This window comes from Cyrtonyx montezumae, unplaced genomic scaffold, assembly GCF_038088225.1.
Source record: "Cyrtonyx montezumae isolate F1298 unplaced genomic scaffold, pur_monq_1.0 scaffold_5, whole genome shotgun sequence".
NCBI lineage: Eukaryota > Metazoa > Chordata > Aves > Galliformes > Odontophoridae > Cyrtonyx > Cyrtonyx montezumae.
Window position 1 is genome coordinate 19,408,913 of NW_027072056.1, and position 25,157 is coordinate 19,434,069.

Here is a 25,157-nt window from a genome sequence, read left to right on the forward strand (position 1 = left end):
TCTCTCTTTCTCTCTCTCTCTCTCTCTCTCTCTCTCTCTCTTCTCTCTCTCTCTTTCTCTCTCTCTCTTTCATGACTCTCTTTCTCTCTTCTCTCTCTTTCTCTCTTTCTCTCTTTCTCTCTCTCTCTCTTTCTCTTTCTCTCTTTCTCTCTTTCTCTCTCTTTCTCTCTTTCTCCTCCTTTCTCTCTCTTCTCTCTTTCTCTCTTCTCTCTCTCTTCTCTTCTCTCTTCTCTCTCTTTCTCTCTTTCTCTCTTCTCTTCTCTTTCTCTCTTCTCTCTCTTTCTCTTCATCTCTTTCTTTCTTTCTTTCTTCTTTTCTTTCTTTCTTTCTCTCTTTCTTTCTTTCTCTTCTTCTTTCTCTCTTCTTTCTCTCTTTCTCTCTTTCTTTCTTTCTCTCTTCTTCTTTCTCTCTTTCTCTCTCTTTTCTTTCTTCCTTCCTTTCCTTTCTTTCCTTTCTTTCGTTTGTTTCTTTAGGAAATGTTGGTTGCACTTTGGATCACAGCTCATGAAATTGTTTCTGTCTTGCTTGTGGCTCACAGACCTGTGCTGCAGCCACAGACTAGTGTAAAAGCGCATTGAGCTTCCAGGTCTCCTGGATCCCATTGCTTTATCTATGGAAAGCTGCATGTGGCTCATGATCAGCTTGCTGAGGTTTTGGTTTGCTGCGTGAGCTGAAGTAGGTTTTTCTCCTTGGTCTGATTTTATGTGTGCTCTTTTCCCATCTACTCAGGGATATGCCACTGCAGTGGGAGAAGTAACAGTAGAATAAGGGTCTTAACAATGTGTGCAGTGTCAGTGATACAATTGGAGGTGAGTGAACCTACTGCTGTAGGTTGCACCAGATCTGGTCACATCTTACAAGTTTTACGAACTTTTGCAATCTGCAGGCACAGCCTCATGTTTCAGGTTTTACTGCCTGTGCCCCCCCGGCACAGCGTGCAGCTCGCAGGCTGAGAAACACCGAGGCTCCTCCAGCAGCCCCAGACACACAGCCACCTGCAGAAGTTGTGTATTTAAGGAATAGTTTTGAAGCTTTGTTGTCAGAGAGTGAAATTAAGGTTTTGGCTGTTATGGGTCAGGAGGGCATGTGTGCGCTGAGCTCATGCGGGGCCCTATCTGTCATTATTCCTCCTACGAGTTATTAGTTTATTAAGCAAATAAAGCTTAATCCAGCTCCCACTGAAAACTTGTTTCCAGTGGAGCGAGGTTGTGCTAGCATGGGGCTGGTGGAACCAGGAGCTCATCAGCTGCTTTTTCCATTTGTGGCAATGAGAGGTGATGCTGTGCTCAGCCTCCAGCCAGTTACAACCCAGCACTGCCAGCGTCCTGCTCGAGCTTAGGCCTGTCCTGACATGACCTGCAAGGAACTGCTCAGCTCCAAACCAGCAGCTAATTGTCACCTCTCCGCAAGGCGATAAGCTCTTCATCGATGATTAATAAAAGCAGAAGGGCACGCTGTCTGCAAGCATGAGCTGTTGGTGATGAGAGCTGTCAAGTCCCACTTGCACAGCAGGGTTCAGAGGTTTGTAGGTGCTCACAGAGGCAGTGGGGCGGCCGCTCACTGAGTGCAGTCAGTAGTTCAGGTGTGGACGTGGGATGATGGAGGGCTGTGCCCTCTCTGCAGACCCATGTGTGCCTGAGTGCAGATGGCCACCAGTGGGGCAAGTGGGACCGTGCCAGTGTCCACTGGAGCTCGTCTGAGTATGGCAGTTCTTAACCTGGACCCTGAGGTAACGTGCATCAGAAACCTGCCATGGAAGAAAGTATGAGCATCAGAGGGAGGGATGCAGAGCAGTGTGTCCTGCATGGGAATGGCCTGGAGTCCAACAGACACGTGCCATTTCAGGAGAACATCCTGACACAAGGCTCACTTTCCCCAATACAGCCCTCCAGCCTCAGCAGCTCTTCGCCACAGACCGAGAGTTGACTGTTCGCCATTTGGACCTTTCTCCTCAGCTTTCCTCCATTGCTTTCTGAGCCAGTTCTCCGCTCATCCTCCCACTTCCCCGTGACACATACACACAGCAGCTCACAGACATGGGCAGTGTCTGTGGCCGTGGGGATGGCTGGGCCCTGCCGACACAGCCTGTGCCCCACGGGGCGCTTCAAAGCGCACGGCCCCGGGCCCTGCTCACGGGGAGCTCATTTTCGCTATTATTTCAATTATTACAACTTCCTGCAGGGGTGGAAGGTCGTTCATAATTCACGCCTCTGTCATCTTTACACATGCCAAATGCAGTCTATTAAGCATAAATAAAATTTCAAGTGCCTGACCAGGAAAAGTAAACTGGGATTCATAACAATGAGGCCTTATTCATCCATTTAAAAGTAAATTGTGTGTGTTCCTTTCTTCCCCTCCCCTTCCCCTTCCCGGGCAGCAGTTTGGGAGCTTTTCCTCCTGCTCGGTAGCGCACACGCATGGCCTTCCCGGACCCCTGAACTCAGAAAGTGCTTCCAGACCTGGATCTGATGCTGCTCCTCCTATATAAACTGCAGTCACACACCACTGATCCCAGGGCATGTGAAAAGCGCGTCTGCACTTGGCCTGTTTTGTTGGTTTTTTTTTCCTTTTGGTGGTATTTCTCCTGTGTTTTTCAAAGGGCATGCTGATGCCTTCTCTGATAGGAAGAATTCCTATAGGAATTCCTGGTTTTAGGTGGGAAGAACAAGAAAAAAAAAAAGCCTTAAACATCTGTTGGAATCTGGTTATATTTACCCGCATGATCATTTTGTTCTAATGGTCAGTATGTTTCATTTCAGTGGAAAGCAGTCGGGTGTAGAAACTCCTAGTGCAGGTGGGATTTTTTTTTTGGACACAGCTTTACTATTTTTAGTAATCGTTGTAGTTGTTTTTTTAATAAGAAGAATGTCAAAATGCCAGAGCTGGAAATCTGAGACTCGGGCCTTGTTTTGGTGGGCCTTAGTTCTGAGATGCCAAATAAAACACATCACTTGTCCTCATCAAAGGAGTTTTTTCTGGGTGCCCATCCATCTCTCTCCCCACAGAGGCTGGCCAGGCTGTTTCTGATCAGTTGCTTCATTATCTCTGATATTTTGGTATTTTTGGGTACCACAACAGCCAGGCTGGACAGTTGCCTACAGTTTCCACCCGGTTCAGTGATCCGTCCCATGGCTGCAGGGATGATGCTGCATCACACCAGGACTCTCCAGTGGGATGGGATGCAGTGCAGTGATGCACAGAGAAAACCCTTCTTGTGTGCCTGTTGGTCCACACGTCCACACTTTGCAACCACAGCTGAAAAGATCAATGAGAGTGTCCTGGATGGGAGAGCATGACCACGAGGAGAAATACTGAGGAAAGTCCCTCTGGTTTCTGTTCGTGGCTGCACAGATGCATTGCTGACCTCAGAAAAACAAGTGTTGCTCGAAGCACACGGCAGCACTGACATTGAGGAGCTGCAGGACCGTGAGTGTGAGCACCACCAGTGTCCTGCTCTGCATGACCCCAAAGAACATTAACGAGACACCATTGGCATTACTTTTTGCTCAAGACTTGATGGCAGGGTTCTGAATGCTCTGATTTGGTTTTGTGTCCGTGTAAATTAGTGAAGAACAAGATTAATGCAAGAGAAATGCCCTGAGTCTGCAAACGCAGCACTGCTGTCCTCAGCACCGTGCTCCTGATTTTTAGAAAGCCAAACTGGGATGAGGCTGTGGAGTCCTGGCAGTGCTGCTGCTGTCAGTGAGGAGTGGGCTCATAGAACCAAGGGCTTATGCATCACATTTCAAAGGCTAATATGTTTCTGGAAAGGAAGCTGAGAATTTAAATTTGACCAAAAAAAAAAAAGGTCTGTTTGTTGCTGAGGAAAGCCCATTGTTTTCTAAGGGGAAACAGAATTAGAAAATGAACCATGTAGCTTGTGTACAATTATCTGACTGACAAGGGAAAAAAAGAGCCCAAGGAAGCCCTCCTGACACCTGGAGCAGGACAATGTGGAAGAAGAGGAACATCCTTAGGAGAGGAAGCTGCGTGTGAATGCCTGCTTCCATCTTTTTTAGAGTGATATTTGCTGTAAGCAGGAGGCTGCAGTGCGAGTTTGCTGTGCCTGACGTGGGACATCGGGTGGTGGCACTTCAGGAAGCATTGGGACGTGGAGTGTGGGACATCAGGCAGTGGGATGCACTGACTCTAAGCAGTCTCTAGGCTAGTGTCTGCCAGAGCAGCTTTTGGGGCAAGGCAAAGAAAAGAAAACAAATCAGAGGAAACGTGTCTTTTTTAGTTTTAGGCAGTTAGCATGTGTCTGCGGGCAGGGGCTGCCTGTGCAGCAATAACCATTAGGCTGTACAGCCACCTCCTGGAGGCCCTGTGTAGCTGCTCTGCCCTGGATGATACGCTGTGCACGGGGAATATGCTGTTCAATATGCTATGCAAGGGGGACAGGCTGTGTGAGGGGAATAACATGATGTGCAGGAGGGATACCTGTGTCTGGACTGTGGCAAAATAGCTGCTGACTTTATGCCTTTCTCTCACAGCACTAGAATGAGTCTTGAGAGTTAATACTTCGAGAGTGAAATTTTTAGAAATACACTAGACAGTGAGAATGCAAATGCGTCTCTGTTAGGGTAGGAAACGTAGCTTTCATGTGTTTTTATTTAATGAGGCCTGAGGAAGTTCCTAATATTTATTTGTACTGCTTTGCAAAGATTTTTGTGTTCCTCATGTTTTCTCCAGAGAGAAAAAGCAGGCAGATGGATTTTGGGAGCTTCCTTTTAGCAGAGCCTGGCAGCGAGGTGTGACCTTGCCCTGGATGCGTGGCACTGAGGGTGCATGGCCCCTGCCCCTCTGCTGGGCTCCTTCCCAGTGACAGGCACAGGGCCCAGCATCACCTGGGGAGGGGATCATCTGCCACTTGTGGCTGAGGCTGCTGACAAGCATCTGTGCATATGCTCATCCTGGATGAGTTGTTCCTTTGGTTCTCATTTGAAACCAAAGAGTAAAGAAGCACACTGCATTGTGCAGGCCTCTTCTCTCATGGCTTTCTGAGCTACCTAAATAACAGAAGCAGGTGGGGTTGCATGCCCACAGGCTGATCAGCAGAATTTCCTCAGGTGTAAGTCAGTGTAGCCAAGAGGAGAAATGTTCTCTATGTCTGTCATTCAGGGACGTGTTTTATGGGCACCTTGGTAGGTAGGTTCAGTGTAATTAAGCATGTGAATTGCTAGTGATGTTTGCAGTCATCATGCAGGTTGCTTTGCAGCAGAGGCTGTTGAAAGCAGCTTCCTCTTTATGCTCACAGATAAGGCAGAGGCAGCTCTGGGGCTGAAAGCCCACCTGCACCTCAGGCTGCCCAGCACTTCACAGCACCCGTGCCAGGGGCAGGTTGGGTGCCTGGTGCTGGCCCTGCAGCGCTCAGTCTCTTTGCATTTCATGGTATTCACCTCACTTTTTCTTTTTCAGATATTCTACAGAGTAGTGGCAGACATTGAGCCAGGAGAGGAGCTATTGCTGTTCATGAAGAGTGAAGATTATTCACATGAAACAATGGCTCCGGACATTCATGGTTAGCCATTTTTTATCTAATATTGAAATATCACTGAAATTAAGCAAAAACCTAGGGAGATTTCTCCTCTGTTGCAATACCTTTGAACTCCAGAATAGCTTGCCAGCAGCTGAAGTGGAGAGCTGAACCATGGTTGCATTTGTCTATCTTCTGCCCTCCTGCCTTTAGCAGACCTGCAAGTCTGCTAAACTCTGCTTTCCAAAAATGATTTTTCTCAGCACTGCATTCCTGCACCTCTTGGTTTCCTGCAGTCCTTGTGTACACAAATCTCCATGGCAGAAACGGGGTCTGCAGATGTGACCAAGGGCAGCAGTAAGGCCTCAGAACTGAAACTTAATCTGGTTTTGGGTTTTGCAGAAGGAGGAAGGGAATCCATGTCATTATTTCCAGGCAGTGCTGGTCTTTCAAGACTTAAGATGTGTGGGCCCCAATTATAGCTGGTTTTGGTTGATTGTGTTTTTTTGATATTTAAAAAGAGAAAATATCACTTTTGAGAGCACAGCCATCCTTCCTCCTGCTCATTCATTATTCAGCCAGCAATCAGGGGCTGCATCTTCAGCTCCTGAGCTGTGCCCAAAACAGCAGGGCATGTGGCTGCCCGTGTGGGCCATCAGTAGAAAATCCTACAGAGCACCATGAGATGCTCTTCTTCATCTCTTCATTTTGGGATTTTCTTCAGCTAATTATAATTTTTTAAGAACTAGTAGTTCATGGAGTGAAATACTCACTCCAAAGTGGAACTCGAGTGATCTTCTACAGTCACATTCAGTAAGAAATGCTTTGTGACTGTTTCATCGGATGTCTTGGTCACCTTGGGTGCTGAAAGAAAACTCTAATGGAAATAAAGAGACATCTAAAAACTGTAAGCACCTTTTTGGCTATTTCAATTGCTGGCATTTGTATAAGTCTGCTTCATTCAGGAGGGTCAGAAACTGTCAGCCTTTGCTAGATATCCACCTTAGAACATGGATATCCCCTTCTGGAGTAATTCTAAACACACTGACTTTTGTCCCAAGCCAACGTTCGGGATTCCCATTGGATGTGTCACCCTGGCAGTTAACATTGCATTGTTATATATTACAGAATTGTTGTTACAGAGTGTCATAAAGCATCATTTATTAATATTTTTAATCTTTTTTTTTCCACCGAATAACTGACTACGTAGTTGTGGAACTGCTGAGAGTAACTGAAAATGACCCCAAACTGATGTTGTCTCCCTGTGCCAACCCTTATGTCTTGCAGAGGAGCGTCAGTATCGCTGCGAGGACTGTGACCAGCTCTTTGAGTCCAAGGCTGAGCTGGTAGACCACCAGAAGTTCCCCTGCAGCACACCACACTCTGCCTTCTCCATGGTGGAGGAGGACTTCCAGAAAAAGCTTGAGAATGAAAACGACCTTCGAGACATGCACGAAATCCAGGAGTGTAAAGAGTGTGATCAAGTCTTCCCAGACTTACAAAGGTAGGAATAAGTGCTTAGGACTTGACTGAGTGAAGCAGATTCTCTAATGGCTTCAGTCAAATCAAGTCATTGGCAGGGCAGAGTTGGATATCTTGTGTACAAACCGGTGGTAAAGGTGAATAAATTCCTCTGCTCATTAGTTTTAGGGCATGGAAATCAACGGAATCTCAATAAATCCAAAATGAAGTTTGTAGTAGATATCTTAAGAACTGAATCCTTTGATAATTGCACGTTTAGTTGGCGTGAATAGGGCTGGTGGCAGTGAAGTCAGAGGAGTGATTATAGATCTGCTGTCCTTATTTTTAGCTAGAACACCTCTGAGTGGTGTTCATTGGGTTATACCAATTACATCTTCACAAAGAAACCATGCTAGGCAGAGGCAGGTTAGTTAGACTATGTTCTACAGATTAATAGATATTTTCTATTTTGAAACACTGGAATTCATCTTTTTCTAATATATATACCTGTCTGTTAAACACACAGACCTATATGCCTACGTCCCCAAAATAAGTATAGGTAGGAGTATGAATAAAAAGTCCAACTTCATTTCCATCACAGTAGTTCCTTTGTGGCTACTTAACATAACGTATCCCAGCGTAGCAAATTCTGCAAATGACTGAAAGATATTGCGAGTTTTCCTGAGCTCCTGTCATACATTGCTCACAAATTCACATTCACTTAGAGGATGCAGGAAGGTCGACCTCAGCCAGTGTTCAGCAGTTGTGCTGAGCTGTCTTAACAGGCAGAACCTGGATGAGATCCCAGCTGTGAGGAGGCAGTGTCACACAACCTGCTCATTACGATCAGCCCCACATTTGTGCAGGTACAGTGTCTTCTCCACTGCCTGCTGGTGAGCTGTATTCAGCTCCACGTGTCTGATCTTCAGTCTGAGTGATGGATTCGGGTCAGTAGATGAAGTTGGAAGAGCTGCAGCAGGGTTGGGTACAGCATAGGTCAGGACTGTGACGTCTTCCCACGTTGTGTGTTATTTGGTGTTGAAGTTACTTTCTGCTTGTGAACGAGAGGACAGTATCAAACATATGGGAATCATTGAGCAAATGTAAATTTAGCTTAAAATATTAAATATTGAAGAGAAAGGGCAGAAAACAACGAGTCATCATAAATAGATGGGCAGTACTGTGAGAAAGAGTGAAAAATGAGAAAGAATGCAGTCATTCTCCAAACTCTTGAATTATTGAGAAGCTAATACACCACAAAGACAGTTCACAGCAAAAAAAAAAAAAAAAAAGTACAGGAGCATGCTATATAGAGATTATATAAAACAAAAGGCTTGAGTGAGCCATGCTTGAGAGTGAGTGTAATTAAACTGAGAAAGAGCTGAGTGTGAAGATTGAGGTCTGTGGGTGGTGCAGCCACATCAGGTGCCTGGGACCTCTCTAGGTCTTGTGGCAGGTTTGTTTACCAGGGCATGATGGAGATACAACTGTATATAAGTGCTAGGAGGCAAAGCTAGAAATATTTTTCCCTGAAGGAGAGAGCCTGAGGGGGACAGAACTCAAGAGCATCAACAGGATGAAAGAATTTCTGTTACTTGTAGCCGAGGATGAAAGTTGCCATTTGGACTTCAGAATGGAGGACAAACTGTGAAACCCTCAGATTTTGTGTATGGATTCAGCAGGGACCAGCTTGGGAGCATCAGCACTGAACTGTGTTGGCATGTCGGGCTAAAAGCCCTTTCCAGTGGCTTTTCTGTGGATGCCCTTTTATGTTACACTACTGATCTCTCTGCAAGCAGTACTGTGAGTTACGGCTTTATATATGACCAACATATTCAAAATACGTTTGCAGCAGATGAATTCTAAAAGAGGAATTCAGAAAACTCTGAGGTGAAAATGAATTCAAAGATGAACAACAGAAATTAGGTGAGGATGGAGTATGCTACTCATAGACTGAACTGACTGCTGAGAAATGAATGAATAAACAATGACAATTGAACACAGTTAATAATCATCAAATATTACTTTGCACTTAGTGTTCTGCATTCAGAAGCTTTGCTCTGCTTATGATCCTTCTGTCCTCCACCAGTGGAGTAATTTCTGGTCTATTCCTGCTGTAAGAAAAATCGACTCCCATCAAAGGAGTGGGGCTACATCAGATAGTAGGTTCCTAGGTGTGTTTGGAGTGAAAGCAATAAGGCAGAAATGATTCAGACTGCAGGGAGGAATTACCAGAGTGAAACAGTGAGAGGTGTATGAAATAATCTCCTTTGGGAATGATGGAAGCATAATCTTCTGGAGTGTTATTGTGGGACATAGGGGATGCCCTGCCTCTCCGTGGGGTGTGCCTGGGTCTCAAAGGACCTGGGTCTGTCAGGATTGGCTTGGTTTTTTTTTTTCTTTTTGTTGTTGTTTGGAGGATACGTTCTGCTGTCTCCTCTGCCTGCACTGATGTGCCACTCGCTCCTGTTCCTGCAGCCTGGAGAAGCACATGCTGTCCCACAGCGAGGAGCGGGAGTACAAGTGCGACCAGTGCCCCAAAGCTTTCAACTGGAAGTCCAACTTGATACGTCACCAGATGTCGCATGACAGCGGCAAGCACTACGAGTGTGAGAACTGTGCCAAGGTACAGTGAATTTGTAGGCTGTTTTAGTGGCACTGTGCACATGGGGGCAGCTGGGAGTGGGATGTGTGAGGTTGTAGGGCTCCTGCAGTGCCTGTTTCTTGAGGATTTAAACCTTCCCTTTGTACATGTTAGCTTTCTACCCCTTTTGATTTAGAAGGATGCCTCTGCAATATAAAGCAAAATAAGAAAAAGAAATGCTAGGATCTTTCTGTGCTAAGTGAGTGCAGCCATCTCATCTCCAGAGCATCTGCATTGCCTCCCAGCAGTGCTTTTGCTACCCAGATTGTTGGTAGAAGGTGTGGTGCTCTACTTTTGTTTTCACAAGTTTCTCAAAGCCTGGGCCTTTTGCAAAAGTGCTTTCTTGTTTTTAAGTAGATTTGCTGCAGTAATGGGGATTTTACGTTGACTTGATACTCATAAGATGCAGCCAAGCCCTAGGTGCTGGGGCTGTGAGTGGGATTTCTCGCTGCCATGCCCTCAGCAAACTATTTCTTTTGCAGTCATGTTTGGAGGTTTCAAGTAGCCATGTTTTGACTTTTCTGCGAGGATGCCAAGCAGGAAATCACTGATCTCAAAAGCATGACTACCAGTCACGGGGGCAAATGTATCTGCTGTGGTGGCTGCAAAGGGGTTAACTGCTCCACCAAATTTTTGTCTGATGGGAAAATGAGTCCTCATCCTGCAGGCACAACTCTCATTGATGCCCTTTAGCCAGTTTTTAGTCTTACAGAGCTACCAGTAGCCCTGGATTTTGAGCTAAGTGGTTTCTTCCTCAGTTAAGTTTCTTGGTTAATCAGTACTCATTTCCTAGCAGGTTTTCACGGACCCCAGCAACCTCCAGAGGCACATTCGTTCCCAGCATGTTGGGGCTCGTGCTCACGCTTGTCCAGAGTGTGGCAAAACCTTTGCCACATCTTCAGGCCTCAAACAGCATAAACACATCCACAGCAGTGTCAAACCCTTTATATGTAAGTCTTCCGCTAAGCGTCTTCGGTTAATCATATTTCTTTTGTATAAAAAAGCCAATGTAAACTGTTGTGTTGTGCTTCCTTGGCATTTCTTATGGGTTTCATGGGGGCTGCGAGTTACTAAATGAGAAATGAGTAATTCACAGTCTGATGCAAAGCATTATTTTTGTATGATTTTCCTTTCCAGGCAGACACTGCATGCTGTATAAATGTACCTTTTGTCCCTGGGATATTTTTCCATGCATAGATGCAAAGAGCAAGCGAAGAGGGAGTTTTGGCAAGAAGGGGCTGTGCTTTGCACCGTGCTGAGCTGGCTGCTCTCCCCCTTGCTCCTTTGCAGCAGCACCCAGCCCGCATGCTGCAGGCGGTGCTGAACCCAGCCCTGGTCTGGATGCATTGGGCATTAGGCAGAGCCAGCAGGACTGGAAAGGCTGCTTTGCTTTAGAAATTAATTTGGGGCCACTGAGTCTCTACAGCAGATAGCGTGGCTTTGGTGGGAATTGGAAAGAAAACCTTAAAGCCAATGTCTTTCAGCCAGAGGAGCTTGCCTCGCTCCTCGAAGCTCTTTCGCATGCCCTGAATTTAAGTATTGGGTTTAGCTATAAGAGCTTTGCCAACAGCTGCTCCAGCAATAAAACTTGCCTCCCATGTGGGCCTGACTACACTGGGCTATAAATCAGGTCCTCAGAGTCCCAGGCGTTGTGTTTGCTACTTGGCCAGATTCTGTTATGAGATGGAGGAATCTGGGTGCACAGTAGTGTGAAGCAGAGGCAGAAAATATTTTAAGAATATTGTTCTGGCAAGTGCTGATCTCCACCATACTCTTCTCAGGCACCTGTTACAGCTCAAAAAGCACTTTATGACCTCCTCTCTTTCTAAACTTGTTCACCCTTTGCTATTCTCAACCAGAATTTACCAAAATGTCATCTTGATACTTTTTTCCATCTGACTATATTTTCTGTACCTCTCATGCACTCTACGTCTGACTCAGGTGAGTTGTTGCACAGAGGACAGCCCAGCTGGAGTTCTACCCCACACTGCATGGTTCTGCTCAGTGGAGTGGGCACCTATAGCTGGTGCATTTAGCTCCTCAGTGAAACACCTGCTTAGGGAGCTCTGTAATGCTGCTTTGCTATGTGCTTTGAGTCTTATACAACCTCAAGGCATGGCTTGAAAAAGTCATTTGTGGGAAGTCTATAATCTGCCATTGAGTTAGATAATCCTTTTGTTTAGGCTTCTTCAGTAAGAAAATGTATAACTAACTAGATCCAGTAATAAACATCACTAAAAATTCTTAAATCTAGGATTACAGGTTAAATAATTACACTTCACATTTGTAACTATTAGACAGCATTAACTTCTGGCCCAGGAATGAAACCTTGAGCTAGTGTTCTTACAGTCCATGCCCAACAGAGAAGTGTAAAAGTAGCACCTATCTTAAATGAAATTATCCCTATTTGTTTTTTGTTTGTGTCTATTTACTTAGATAAATCAAACCAGCAGCCAGTATTCTTGAAATGCACAGAATGGGAGATGAAAACCCACTGAGCAAACTCTGAATAATAGCCATGTAATTACAGAACAAAAGGGTTTGGAGACCACATGTTCGATAGGCCTTGCTGAGCAATGGGAGGGAGGTAGGGTCACCTCAAGGAGATATCTGTTTTCCACCAAGAGGCCACACACCATGATTTACTCTGCCAGTCTGTTTATGGCAACTGTCTCTTATTACAGTGCACCACCCAAGCTTGAGTGAAAACTCACCAACACTAAGGTAATTACTCACTGCCTTTGCACAATGTCCAGCCTCTCCAAATAGAAACCACATGCCATATTAGATCGAACATGCTCAACGTAGTACTTACAGTAATTTTTTTTAATAAGCAGAAAATACGCAAACTTAACTTCTAGCTAATTTGGGATCCAGGGATGATCGCAATGCAGAGTGTGCTTTAGCACAAGATGAATTTTTCTATTTGGAAGACAGGCTGGGGGTTTGTGTTAAACCTGGGTCTGTGCAGCAATAAAAGCTGCGAGGAGGGAAGCTTCCCTTACAAGTTGGTTGCTTAAAAGGATGGCGCTAAGATTTAAAGGATGTAATAAGGTGTAACAGGAGAAATCAAACCCAGCTTCTGTTGCTTTGATATGTGGAAGCAATTAAAGTTGATAAGTGTCCCCCATCTATTAAATTTTAAGAAAAGCTTTACTTGGAAATAGAAGTAATGTGCTGAAAAAGAGGTGGATCTCTAACAGAGACTTGCCTGGGCAGTCCTGGCTTCTCGTACTCTGTAGAAGTCAAGGTAGCATGGTTGACTTGCACACCCCATCTGCAGAACAAGGAGGTTCTGCCATGTCCCACCTGGCTTCCCCAAGGTTATCCCCAAGGGTAAGGCTCCTCCAGAGAAAAAGGACTTTGAGCCCAGCTCCAAAACTTCTTGGTCAGCCTTGAAAGCTCACTTATTTAGTAGACTGTTAAATGGAAGAAACCTCCCTTTGAATAGTTTTAAATAGCTGGTAGGCTCAAAGAGGTGAACTCCTCAGTACAACCATTAATTGTTCGATCAAGATGATGATAATAAAGATTTTGTTATTTTAATTTTACTGCCATTATCAGTTTAATTTAGTTTCAAAGCTAAGATCAAATATATCAGTCAGGTGTTTAATTTGCATCCCCCTTTAACAGTTTGTCTTCCTCGGTTGTTAGTATAAAATTCTGCATTTCAGCGGGAGTAGAATATTTTTTGGTTCCTTTTGACTTTTAATGGAGAATAATAAGTTTTAATGGAGAATAAGTTGATAATGTATTGATGTTCCTTAAAGGAGAACATCCTGAACTTTAGGAAGACCAGATCTGTGCCAGCATACCCTTTTTTCTCCAGCTTCTCTTCTCTTCTCTTTCTCTTCTCTTCCTCTCTTCTCTTCTCTTCTCTTCTCTTCTCTTCTCTTCTCTTCTCTTCTCTTCTCTTCTCTTCTCTTCTCTTCTCTTCTCTTCTCTTCTCTTCTCTTCTCTTCTCTTCTCTTCTCTTCTCTTCTCTTCTCTTCTCTTCTCTTCTCTTCTCTTCTCTTCTCTTCTCTTCTCTTCTCTTCTCTTCTCTTCTCTTCTCTTCTTTCTCTTCTCTTCTCTTCTCTTCTCTTCTCTGTGTTTTTTTTCCTTCCATTTCTTTCCTTGTGAATGAAGATTTCCAACAGGAACACTGACTGATACACAGCAGCAAACATTCTTCCTGAATTACTGCATTGCAAATTTCCTGTCTTTGGGCCCAATTCTGCACTCTTTACCCCATGAATTGTCAACGAGGCATGGATAGGGAAAAGGGGTGGGTGCAGCATGGGCAGGATCAGGCCCTCAAACAATGGGAGCATTGTTGCCGAGATATGGAGCAGCCTGCTGAAGAGGTAAACAGTTGAGACATGACAACAAGTGGTCAAGTTTCTCAAGGGCAGAGATTTGGACGAGCAGGAAGGTTAGTGCAGGCCCCGGTGTGAGTGGAAGTCAGAGGACGTGATTGCAGTTCATGGGAACCAACAGTGCAGGATGGGATACATTCAATTCAGTTTCCTTTGCAGGCTTAAAATAGAGCCATTGTAAATTATGTCAGTCTGTCTCAAATCTTGAAAATGATTGTTAAAAAGGCCTCAGAATACACAATGTGTATTGTTATGTGGCTTTGATGTGTGAAAGATGAGAGCTTATGATATAACACAAATTAAATAAAAATACAGTAACCACTTGCTTTTTCCTGGCTGGAAAAAAAAAAGAGGGGGGGGAATTATTACAGAGGGATAATCACTGCTTACCGTTACTGTTGTTGCCTTGTTTTCAAACAAAGCTGGAGCTGATACCAGTAGAAGCAAATTAGTCCAGAGGTGCTGACAGATGTTAACATGTTGAAGAGCACAGCCCATAGCACAGCCTGGGGACTTGCCTGCTGTCCTTGCTAGTCCAGAGGGTGGGAAAAGAGGACAAAAATAATTAAAATGGAAACCTAAGTGAAATGGAAGAAGGAAAAGAATTGTGCTATGAAGCTTTTCTAGAGAATTAAAAAAAAATCCCACTTGTTTCAGTGAAACAGTTCGCTGTCCGTAGTGGTGTGTCTCACCCTGCACTGGAGATGGAGACACTTTCAGCCTCCTACTACCACATTTGCTGTCTGGAAGCCATGCTGTGACACAGTGAGTGTTGCAGTTTAACTCAGGCCCAGGAGATCAAGATAGCTCTCCTGCCCTCCATTCCTTCAGGCTTTCTCCAAGTGCTTCGAGGCTGAAGTTGCTCTCATCCCAGCGGAGTTTGAAAGGAAATCCATTGAGCTGTTTCGAGCATTGGACATGCAAATAAATACAGTTGCAATTTTAAAGGAAATTGTTGAAATTCAATGTGTTTTTCATGTGCAGGAGACAAACATGCAAAACAAAGACCAGTAAAGTTGTTAAAGATGTGGAATTCATAGTTATGGCTTCCAAGGCACCATATTCATTACATGTATAGAAATGCTTTGGGCACAGGAACGTACCAGGCTGTGGTTACTCTAGCAACTGCAGCCTAGACTTTCATGAGATTAACATTGTTAATTGTAAAAGGAAAATAATGCTTATTGATAATAGTATGCACTTGGAAATATCTGATTGTCTTCTCCTTCAGCTCTTCCATATCCTTGGGTCTTGCAGGCTGAAGGCTCCGTCAGGCAGCTCTGTCTGTCACATGCCTGGTCCTGCAAATGTTTATGACTAATTTCACACATGTGCATAGTGACACTGATAGATATCATTTGGAGATATAACTGCTCACTTAAGAGCACCATGACTCCATACGGTGTAACAGCACTGAGCCACAGCTCTTGGCAGGGCTCTGGGTACTCATGCAACGCAAAATAATGGTATCACATGTGCAACACTGCAATGCAAGAAGCAAACGAGGAACAAAAATGTTATATTTTAGTCACTTCAGACCTTTTCTGGTTTGTTGGAGGGGTTCTTTGGTGCTATCTTTAGACACTTGTCTGCTTGGATGCCTTGCTTTGGAATAGTACAGTATCTTTTGTGCACCCAGACTAATTATGGCTTCCTAAGTGATGCTCGGAGGGTAAAAAATGGTTTTATTTGCAAAATTTTGAAGGTGGGGGCAATTATCATAAAGCCTGAGATTTGTTGTTGTTGTTGTTTACATACAGGTGAGGTCTGCCATAAATCCTATACTCAGTTTTCAAACCTTTGTCGTCATAAGCGCATGCATGCTGATTGCAGAACCCAAATCAAGTGCAAAGACTGTGGACAAATGTTCAGCACTACGTCTTCCTTAAATAAACACAGGAGATTTTGTGAGGGCAAGAACCATTTTGCAGCAGGAGGATTTTTTGGCCAAGGCATTTCACTTCCTGGAACCCCAGCTATGGATAAAACGTCCATGGTTAATATGAATCATGCAAATCCGGGCCTTGCTGACTATTTTGGAGCCAATAGGCATCCTGCTGGTCTTACCTTTCCAACAGCTCCTGGATTTTCTTTTAGCTTCCCCGGTCTGTTTCCTTCAGGCTTGTACCACAGGCCACCTTTGCTACCTACTAGCTCTCCTGTTAAAGGACTACCAAGCGCAGATCAGACAAACAAAAGTCAAAGTCCCCTCATGACCAACCCTCAGATACTGCCAGCCACCCAGGATATTTTGAAGGCACTAAATAAGCAACCATCTGTAGGGGAAAATAAGCCAGTGGAGCTTCAACCAGAGAGGTCCTCTGAAGAGAGGCCGCATGAGAAACTCAGTGACCAGTCAGAGAGTAGTGACCTTGACGATGTCAGTACCCCCAGTGGCAGTGACCTGGAAACCACCTCTGGCTCTGATCTGGAAAGTGACATTGAAAGTGAGAAAGAGAAATTTAAAGAAAATGGTAAAATGTTCAAAGACAAAGTAAGCTCTCTGCAGAGTTTGGCTTCAATAAATAATAAGAAAGAACACAGCAATCATTCCATTTTCTCACCATCTTTAGAGGAGCAGACTGCGGTGTCAGGAGCGGTGAATGATTCTATAAAGGCTATTGCTTCTATTGCTGAAAAATACTTTGGTTCAACAGGACTTGTGGGGCTGCAAGACAAAAAAGTTGGAGCCTTACCTTACCCTTCCATGTTTCCCCTCCCATTTTTTCCAGCATTCTCTCAATCAATGTATCCATTTCCTGATAGAGACTTGAGACCGTTGCCCTTGAAAGTGGAGCCCCAATCACCCAGTGAACTCAAGAAGATCCCAAAGGGAAGCTCTGAGTCTCCCTTTGACCTCACCACTAAGCGTAAGGACGAGAAGCCCGTTACTCCCATACCCTCAAAGCCAGCAGCTCCACCTGCTGCAAGCCAGGACCAGCCTCTAGATCTGAGCATGGGCAGTAGAAGTCGAGCCAGCGGCACAAAACAGGCCGAGCCCCGGAAAAACCACGTCTTTGGCGAGAAGAAAGGAGGTGACCTCGAGCAGAGGAAAACGTCGGAGGCCTCTCTGCAGCACGCCCGACCGACTCCCTTCTTTATGGATCCCATTTACAGGTAACCGTGTGCTGCACCCCAGCACCCTTTGGCACAGCAGTGAGGTCTGCCAGGCTGACCTGCACGCCCCAGCTCCGGTAATGCTGTAATTAGCAAGTCTTCATTACGGCCTTGCTTTCTGTGAGTTACCAGTTAAACCTGTGCAGCTTGATGTGCAGGAGTGTAGCCTCAGCCATAAATGAGTTGTCATCAATAATGTATATGTGTACATTTACTGTTTATTTGACAATACCAGCTTGCCACTAATTACTTTCTGCCAAAATGATCCCAACGTGGCTTTGCTGCACTCTGCATCTCCTTTCCACAGAGATCAGAGGGCATCTCGAAAGGCACCAGTTGTGCACCACCTCTTCGTTCTTAATTAAATAGCAATATCTCAAATAAGTAGATTTGTCCCAGGATGTATAAAACTGTGGAAACTGAGAGTGATTTCTGCCCTAAAAAAAACCACATTGGTTTGAGAAATGGGCGGATTTATCTAGCCATTGCATTAGTGTAATTGAAGGCACAAGGGCCTTGTGTGTACAAAGTCTAACCAGTGGGTTGATTAATCTGATCTACCTTATTAAATCAGTGGGAGCCTTTATGTTGGCTTCAACGGGCACAGAAGCAGAAGCTGTTTGTCAAGTGAGGTTTAAAAAATGAGTTGTAAAATCCTGACCCCTCAGTGTCTTCCAGTAGTGCTGACACCGAAGTCACTGGGAGCTGGATTTCACCTACATCTCTTGTGCATCAGCCCCTTTGCCTTTCTACTTGCCTATCTGCAGTCAGCTGAAGTCATGCATCTAAATTAGTCCAAGAAAACATCAGCAAAAAAAAAAAATCTAAATAACTGATTTTACAACCTACTGTTTAAAAAAAAGTGGCCGTGAAAATGATGTTAATTGAATATTTATCTAAAAAGAGAAATGCTGTGGGCAGCATTTTGGCAGAATGATCTGTAGGACAGCAGGTATTCGTTTTGAAGAAATGTGATGTGATGCTATTTATTGAGATGATTTTACTAATGCCAGTTTGATGTCTGTGTTAGACTGTAGGTTCTGTCATGGCAGTTTAAAATTCCTGGAGCAGTGGAAATAGTGATTCACGTTTTATGGTCCTGTGCTACAAACTAAGTGTACAGAAATTCTGGCAATGAGGTTGTTAATGAGCTATGGGTTACATCTGCATTAGGACAATGGGATCACTGGCCACGGGAATGTCTTGCGTGGGCAGTACCTCAGCTCAGAGCTCCTGTTGCCTTCAGTTCTATTCTCCCAACTGAAGAACACGCTCGGTTGCCTTATTTCTTTGTGAAAGTCCTCAGTAGTTAGTCACTGGTTCTTCCTGTCAATATTATTGGTATTTTGAAGCGGGATTACTTCCTCTGTAAATGACACCATTGCCGTTAATGGCAGCTCACAGCCCCCGCCATAGCAGTGAGCTGTGTGCAGGAGCTGGGAGCTGATGTACTCCTTCTGTTTGGCCATTGCCTCTGAGAAAGAAATTGCTTGATAAGTAATTGAACATTTTAAACATGAGTAGCTGTGTAATTAATGTCTGAGGCTGATTCATCATAAGCAAATCTAATTTTAACATTTACAGAGTAGAGAAAAGAAAGTTAACTGACCCACTCGAAGCTTTAAAAGAGAAATACTTGAGACCTTCCCCGGGATTCTTGTTTCATCCACAAGTAAGTATTTTGGGAATTTCGATGTTGTAAACAAGACTGTTGGTGCTTCAAAGCAGGTGCAGATAAATGAATGCAGTCTTAGTCATTTTTGGATTTCCTAAAGCACAAAGTTTTTGCTTCACCATTGTGGTGGAAAAGCGTAAGCATTGTTCTGAGCTTCTTGATGTTTTGCAGATGAAACAACATGTTTTGATTAGAGAGGAAGCCAGATTGAAACTACATGCATGTTTGAGAACCGTGTTCCTCCAAAACCAGAATGTAACCACCAAGACCCACAGCTGCCCTGTCATCTTCAGGGCTGTTGTGGTGGAGTCCATATTACCTACAGGGAATTGATGGAGATTCAAGGCTGGGCAAGCGTAGCTGAGCCTCCCACCTATTTGATTGCTCTTGTAAGATGAGTTCCTTTTGTCGGTACTGAAGGAATCCAAAAAAGGAGATACAACCTTCTACCCATTGCATTCAGTCCTCCTAATTGCAAACACTCCATCTCATCTAGACAGCAGTCATGGGCTGGAGCATGTGCAGTGATTTGTAGACATCCCTTCTCCTTCATGCCCGAAGCCGTGCTATACAAGAGCTGCCATCTCATTCATAGGCCTTAATCGTGCTTTTTATTTGCTGAATAACAACAATTTATGAGCTTTTTTTTATTTTTCCTTCAATGAGAACAATAGTTGTAATGTTTTTAAGTTGTGTGGAATGTATTCTGAACAGGAATAGGACAGCTGATGGCATATATAGTTGTAGGTATGCAGTTGTAATGCTCTTCCATGAAAGGAGATTGCAGCAAAACAGCCCTTCTTAGTTCCAGTGTCTGTAGGAAGTGAAGGGTCTATTAAGTATTAAAACTGTGGAGAATTTATGTACAAGATTTAATAGCAGCTCATCACCTCTTGCTGAGTTATGTTATTTGCCAGATTTGCAAAGCGACAAGTGAAAATTCCCATCTTGTAGCAGAGAGGACTGATGCACTGGTGCCCAAATGGACCTCAATCCTCTGTGTCCCCTGGTGTAAAAACCAGCTGGTTCCTCTCCATCAAGCGAGTGACCCTGTTAGAACAGATAAATGGTTGTAAATCAGTGGTAAATTATTTAAAGGAAGATATTTAAGGTGGAAGAAATGACAGAATTTTGCTGAGTCCTTGATGGATCTTCAGGTGTGCATCTGTGCTGCTTAGTTATACAGAGTTTGAGGGACTCTGTGGGCTTCAGCACATGGTGGTGTGATGGTGCCGCTGGTTGGTGGTGTGGAAGGAGGCTGGTTGTGCCAAACTGCCCTACTAGGAGGGTGTCTGGGGTGGGAGGGAGCAGGGTACTGCTTTATGAAGCCAAGGGGACCTGGAGGAGGGTCGGTAGAGTGCTGGGAGAGGATGGTGTGATGAAACAGAAGCAACAGTGGGTGCTCTGCTGTCAGTGGCAGGACCTGCCTCGCTGTGTTGGTGCCTGGGGACAGTGCCAGTGCCACACCATGTCAGAGGCCACCACTGTGTGGTGGGGCCAGCAGGATGGCTCCCATTGCTGAGTGCCACTGCAGGGTTCTCCTGTTGTGTGCATGGATGGCTGCGTTGCACCTCTTGGCCCATCCCTCCATGTTTCCCATTTGCAGTAAGAAATAATTCCATGGTAAAGACTGGCTTTCTTGTTACCAGTTACCTGTCTGCTGGAGTAACCTCACGGGAGATGGGTGAATACAAAAGTCTTGAGCGTAATGTGCGCTCTTAATAGATTGTAAAAGAAAAGTAAATCACCATCACATGTCATGTCAAAAAAGCAAATGTCTGGATCTGCTTTCTTGCTGACTTTAATAAAAAGGAGCCTCCTGTTTGCGAAGGCAGAGCTTGGCTCAGTGTTTATGGAGGGCTGGGGAATGCCTTGCAGAAAGGCTGCTTTTGTTTTACAGCTGCATTCACCCCTGTAAAGTACAGGTGTGGACTGCCCTTTAAGTTCTCATTTTCTGCTGGCAAGTTCTCTCTCTGTAAGATAGGAACAAAATTTTATGATTCCTGTCCTACAAATGTGTATTTCTGTAGGTGAATTTATTTCTGAAACTTCCAGTTTGATTGACCAGAGTTTAACCAAGAGTTTAACTTCATTCTTCAAACTGGCTAATAGGAGCAGTAACAGACAAACCTTCAAAATAGGTTTTGGACTAGAGATAGAAGTCATAAACCCTGCTGTCCTCCCCCTGTCCCTGCCTGGCCAGAACCCTCAGTGCCGGTGGCCCCAAAGCTGTGAAAGTTTGGGGTATCGTGTAATTGCATTTCACAATAATTTACTGTAACAAAGATTGCTGTTTTAGGGAGAGAATGCCCCAGAGTAATGAATCGTTCAGGATGATGTCTTAATTAGTATCTTTAATTAAAGATCTTAATTAGTAGTCTGATTACAGTGAGGATTCCAGCGCAGGAATAATGTGTTGTTTTTGTTTCAATTTTGCTCCCAGTTCCAATTGCCTGATCAAAGAATTTGGGTAAGTTCATGCTTATATTTTTGATTTAATTGTTGTGAAATAAATTGCACTGTGAGGGATAACTTACCACACCATTACAGAACACGCCATGCTTTCCCACAAAACACTGTCGCAGGTAAATGCCGTGTGCTGTCCAATTGGCTTTACTGATCTAATCCTGCAGCTTTTATTTGATGGCAATGGGAGCTTTACCTAAGTAAGGGTTTCAGAACACGCTCTTTGTTTATATATTGAACTGAAAATGTTCCAAGCTGTTTCCTTCAGAGATTGTAGGCTGAAATCTTGCTACCTTACAGAAGTTAGGAATATTTCATCTGTGTTCTAGACATTAAAATACAGAGCTGTGGAGGATTTCACATTTGTATCTCTTATTGACTTCGGTGGGAGTCAGTCACTTCAACAGCTTTGAAGTTAATTGCTACACTTAAAGCCCATATAAAACACCCATTTATTTGCAGTGCTGGGATCAAATTTGTCCTGTGTGTATAGTTACACAGAGCGCCCCTCATGTGAACAGAAATTCTGCTTTTATTATCTGGGATACATTCGAGCAGGCTCTTCTATTTATATAAAACTTATTTTTAATACATCTCTTGAAAAAAAGAAGAAGAAAAAAAAGAGCCATAGCAACTGCTTTAACAGATGCAAGTGAAATAACACCGAGTTTTGTTCCTCCATCGCTGCAGCACTGAACCCATAAATACTTGTCCAAATCTTTCCCAACCTCATGGCTTAGGGTCTCGGAGCTGAGGGTTGGGGCTGACTCACACTTGCTCGCAGTGGGACATGGGCTGATTGCACAAAGTGAAGCCAGGATTTCCCAAACGAGAAGGCAGTGTGGTCCTGCCTGCATGCATCTCTGTATGGGTCCCCAGGGATGACTGCACCCTGCTCCTCCATGGCAGCAATGGAGCTTTGCTTTGTGCACTCATGGCTTTAGATGCCCGTTTTGTCTCTTTAAAATGCTGGTTTCTAGGATCCTGAGTCTAAGGTTCTGAGCACAGATCCTGACTGAGCTTGATCACAGAGAGATGTCTGGAGCTGTGGGAATGTCTGTGCCCAAAACTGCACTGCAGTGATGTAGTGCCTCAGTGAAAAGCAGTAAACAACCAGAGGGAAAGCTGGCAGGGATTTTCCATCATTAATCCTACACAAGCAGATGACAAGCCCTAGGACATAGGGTCAGGTGCCAGGCTTGGAGTGCACGAGAAGGGTTTCCAAGCATCCTCTTCACAGCTGTATCCTGGTCCCACAGTGAGGCACGTGATCTGGCCTGTGCACCCTGCATCTCAGAGATGCTAAGTTAGGAGATATCTGGGAAGCTGAAAACCCCAGTGCAGCCTGTTTCTTCTTTCTACTTTCTTAGGCATTGACTTGGTCCTTGGATTTCCATGTCCTGTTTTTATTGTGTGAACGTGTGTCTCCAGGCCATGCTAGTGCTTGAGCAACTGCAGCAGCAATAGATATGAAAGGCATAACGTGCCTTGTACAGGATGCTGATTCATGGGTGAATCTTCATCTTGAGAAATCTGAATGTCTCATATGCCTTTCTATCTCAATTCACTATTGCCTGTGCCACATATTTCAAGATTATTTCACATCACTTCTCATTGTTTGGCAGGAATGCTGTAGTCTGACTCAATGGGGAACACTCTCTCTTGAGTTTTTTTAGTCTGTGAACTTTTTCATTCCCTACCGGTCCCATCAAAGGAAGGTTGCTAGGAAGAGATTCTCTAATGAGATTCAAATTCTATTTGCAATACATTTGTGGAGAATAATTGCATAAATGATTGAATAAATTGTATAAATTGAATAAATGATAAGAAATGATAATGAGTACATTAACAAAGCTTTTATTTTACGGGGGGGATATTGGAAGCCACGATCCATTCTGTTAGATCAGCTGAATCCTCACCAGCAGCACTAACCCAGGGAGAGTTTTTGTGGGTCTGGGCTGGAGATCAGCTGGAGTTTCTCACTGCTACAGTTCAGGCCATGTGTTTGAGGTCTTTGGGCATGATACAGCTCAGCCAAGTGGCTGGATGGCCAGATGCATTATAACAAATTCACAAGTTGTAATTTTTAGGGAAAGCGGCATGACTTGAACTGGGGAGGAAGAAATTCTGAACTTCAGTAGTTGGGTTTTCAAGATTTCTCTAAATAACACTAGTAAAAATAGAAAGCAAACGTTTGAACAATTTTTTTCCCATGAGTTGTGACTGTAAAGTCAGTTGTTTTTATGATAATAGCGTCGAAGGAGTCTAGTTTGTAAAACATTAGGTCATGTAATTGATGACATTGTCTGCTAGATTATTTCATATCATCAGGTTATTCTTAAAAAGCAGCAACAACAAACCTTGCTTTATTTATGACACTTTCTCTGTGGTTGGTTTATAAATCGTAAGACAAATACTCAGGACCCCTGCTGATGGTATCTTGCCCGTTGAAATGTTTATAAATACTTGTTTTAGCCGATTATGGTAATGTCTGCATTTCTGAGTCCAAGCTGGGGAATTGTGACTACATATTAGTTTGCGTCAGTAGGAGGTTAATGGGCTCTCAGGGAGCAGGAGGGAGGTGGGGGGAAGCTGCTTCCTTTTCCAGACATCTGGACCTAGATAGAATCAACAACTCCTATATGTAAATCAAAAGTTACTGCTCCCTATAAAACGCTGTCGCTCACCGATCTCAGATTAGCAGCAGACATGACTTGTCCGTAAGGCCATAACTGCAATGTGAAATATGTATATGGGACCTCCTTGCTCTCCTCCCTCCAAGGAGAGCTTTCTGCACGGATGTGCCAATTACACTGATCCCCTCCTTGGGGTTGAGTGGTGCCTTCCTCCCTGTGCCCGCTGTGGGCTGGCTGCAGCCCTGGGTGCCTGCTGGGGCTCACATCCCTGAGAGCTTCAGTGGTGTCCAAGGACCGTCCCTGGAGCAAAGCACCCTACTGAGACCAGTGCTGTAGCAGCTTGCTCTGTGAGCTCGGGGTTTTTTGGAGGAGTAAAGACTGCTTGGGTTGTGTTTCAGCTGAAGGAGGGGTTCTCACGGAGAGCTCCTAAAGAAGCTCTGCAGAACAGGGAAAGCTTTCTGGATTAATAATTATCTTTAAAAAAAAAACAAAGAAACCCAAGCATCCAAACCAACAACAGAGAGAAAAATAAAAGAATGAGAACAAATCAGCAATTCTTGCAGTAGTTGGATCTTGTCACCAGCTTCACCCAGGGGTGTCAATGGGATCTGAGGGATTAAATCTGTTTGTAAACAGTGCAGGGAAGAGGGTAAACAGGCAAAGAGCCAACGGCTTATTGAGAGCAGCTAAATGCAAAGCTAACTGCGAAGGGTTTGCACAAGTACCACTGAAAGCTGAGTCACCAGGGATTAAAATAGCAATGAGAAAGGGTACTAAGTACCAAGTAATACGGAGGGGAAGGTGTAACTCTTAACGGGGGTCATTCAGGAAAAGCATCTTGAAGTCAGTAGTTCCATGAAAATATTATCTGAGCACTTAGCAGAAAGGAACTGAAAATGTCATTATGTTGTATTGCTTTCAGGTCTTGAATGCAGCTGAAACCCCTCTCAAAAAAGGCAGAGTAGAATTAGAAAAGGCGCAGAAAAGTGCAACAGTGATGATCAGAGGTAGGGGACAGCTTCCCCGCGAGAAGAGCCTAAGTAGACTTTGATTTTTGAGCTTGGAAAAGAAATGCCCGAGGGAGCTGTGCCACAGCTCTATAAAACAGTGAATGGTGAGCAGGACATGAATGAGAAATGGTTATTCATTAGTTTCTACAATACAGAAAAAAAAATGAGGGACACCCAGTTGAATTATCAGGCAAAAGGCTTAAAAGGAACAAAAGCCAGCATCTTTTCATATGCACCCAATTAAGTTGGTGGACTCCTTGACAAAAGTACAAATGGATTCGAAGGGGGTTTAGAGAGATGAATGGGAGCTAAAG

General features: G+C 44.2%; 1 protein-coding gene across 8 annotated transcripts in view; it reads left to right on the plus strand.

Annotated features, from left to right (window-relative positions):
* The window catches only part of MECOM (MDS1 and EVI1 complex locus), a 295,256-nt gene that overhangs the window by 255,751 nt on the left and 14,348 nt on the right, over nt 1–25,157 (plus strand). For 4 of the 8 annotated variants that reach the window (XM_065748457.1, XM_065748453.1, XM_065748460.1 and 1 more), the window contains 7 exons: nt 5,419–5,521; nt 6,764–6,980; nt 9,416–9,563; nt 10,375–10,531; nt 15,700–17,056; nt 18,641–18,728; nt 21,175–21,201. In XM_065748457.1, the coding sequence (XP_065604529.1) occupies nt 5,419–5,521; nt 6,764–6,980; nt 9,416–9,563; nt 10,375–10,531; nt 15,700–17,056; nt 18,641–18,728; nt 21,175–21,201 (2,097 nt within the window). The remainder of the gene's footprint in view (nt 1–5,418; nt 5,522–6,763; nt 6,981–9,415; nt 9,564–10,374; nt 10,532–15,699; nt 17,057–18,640; nt 18,729–21,174; nt 21,202–25,157) is intronic. The other 4 variants (XM_065748454.1, XM_065748455.1, XM_065748456.1 and 1 more) reach the window with 4 other exon arrangements.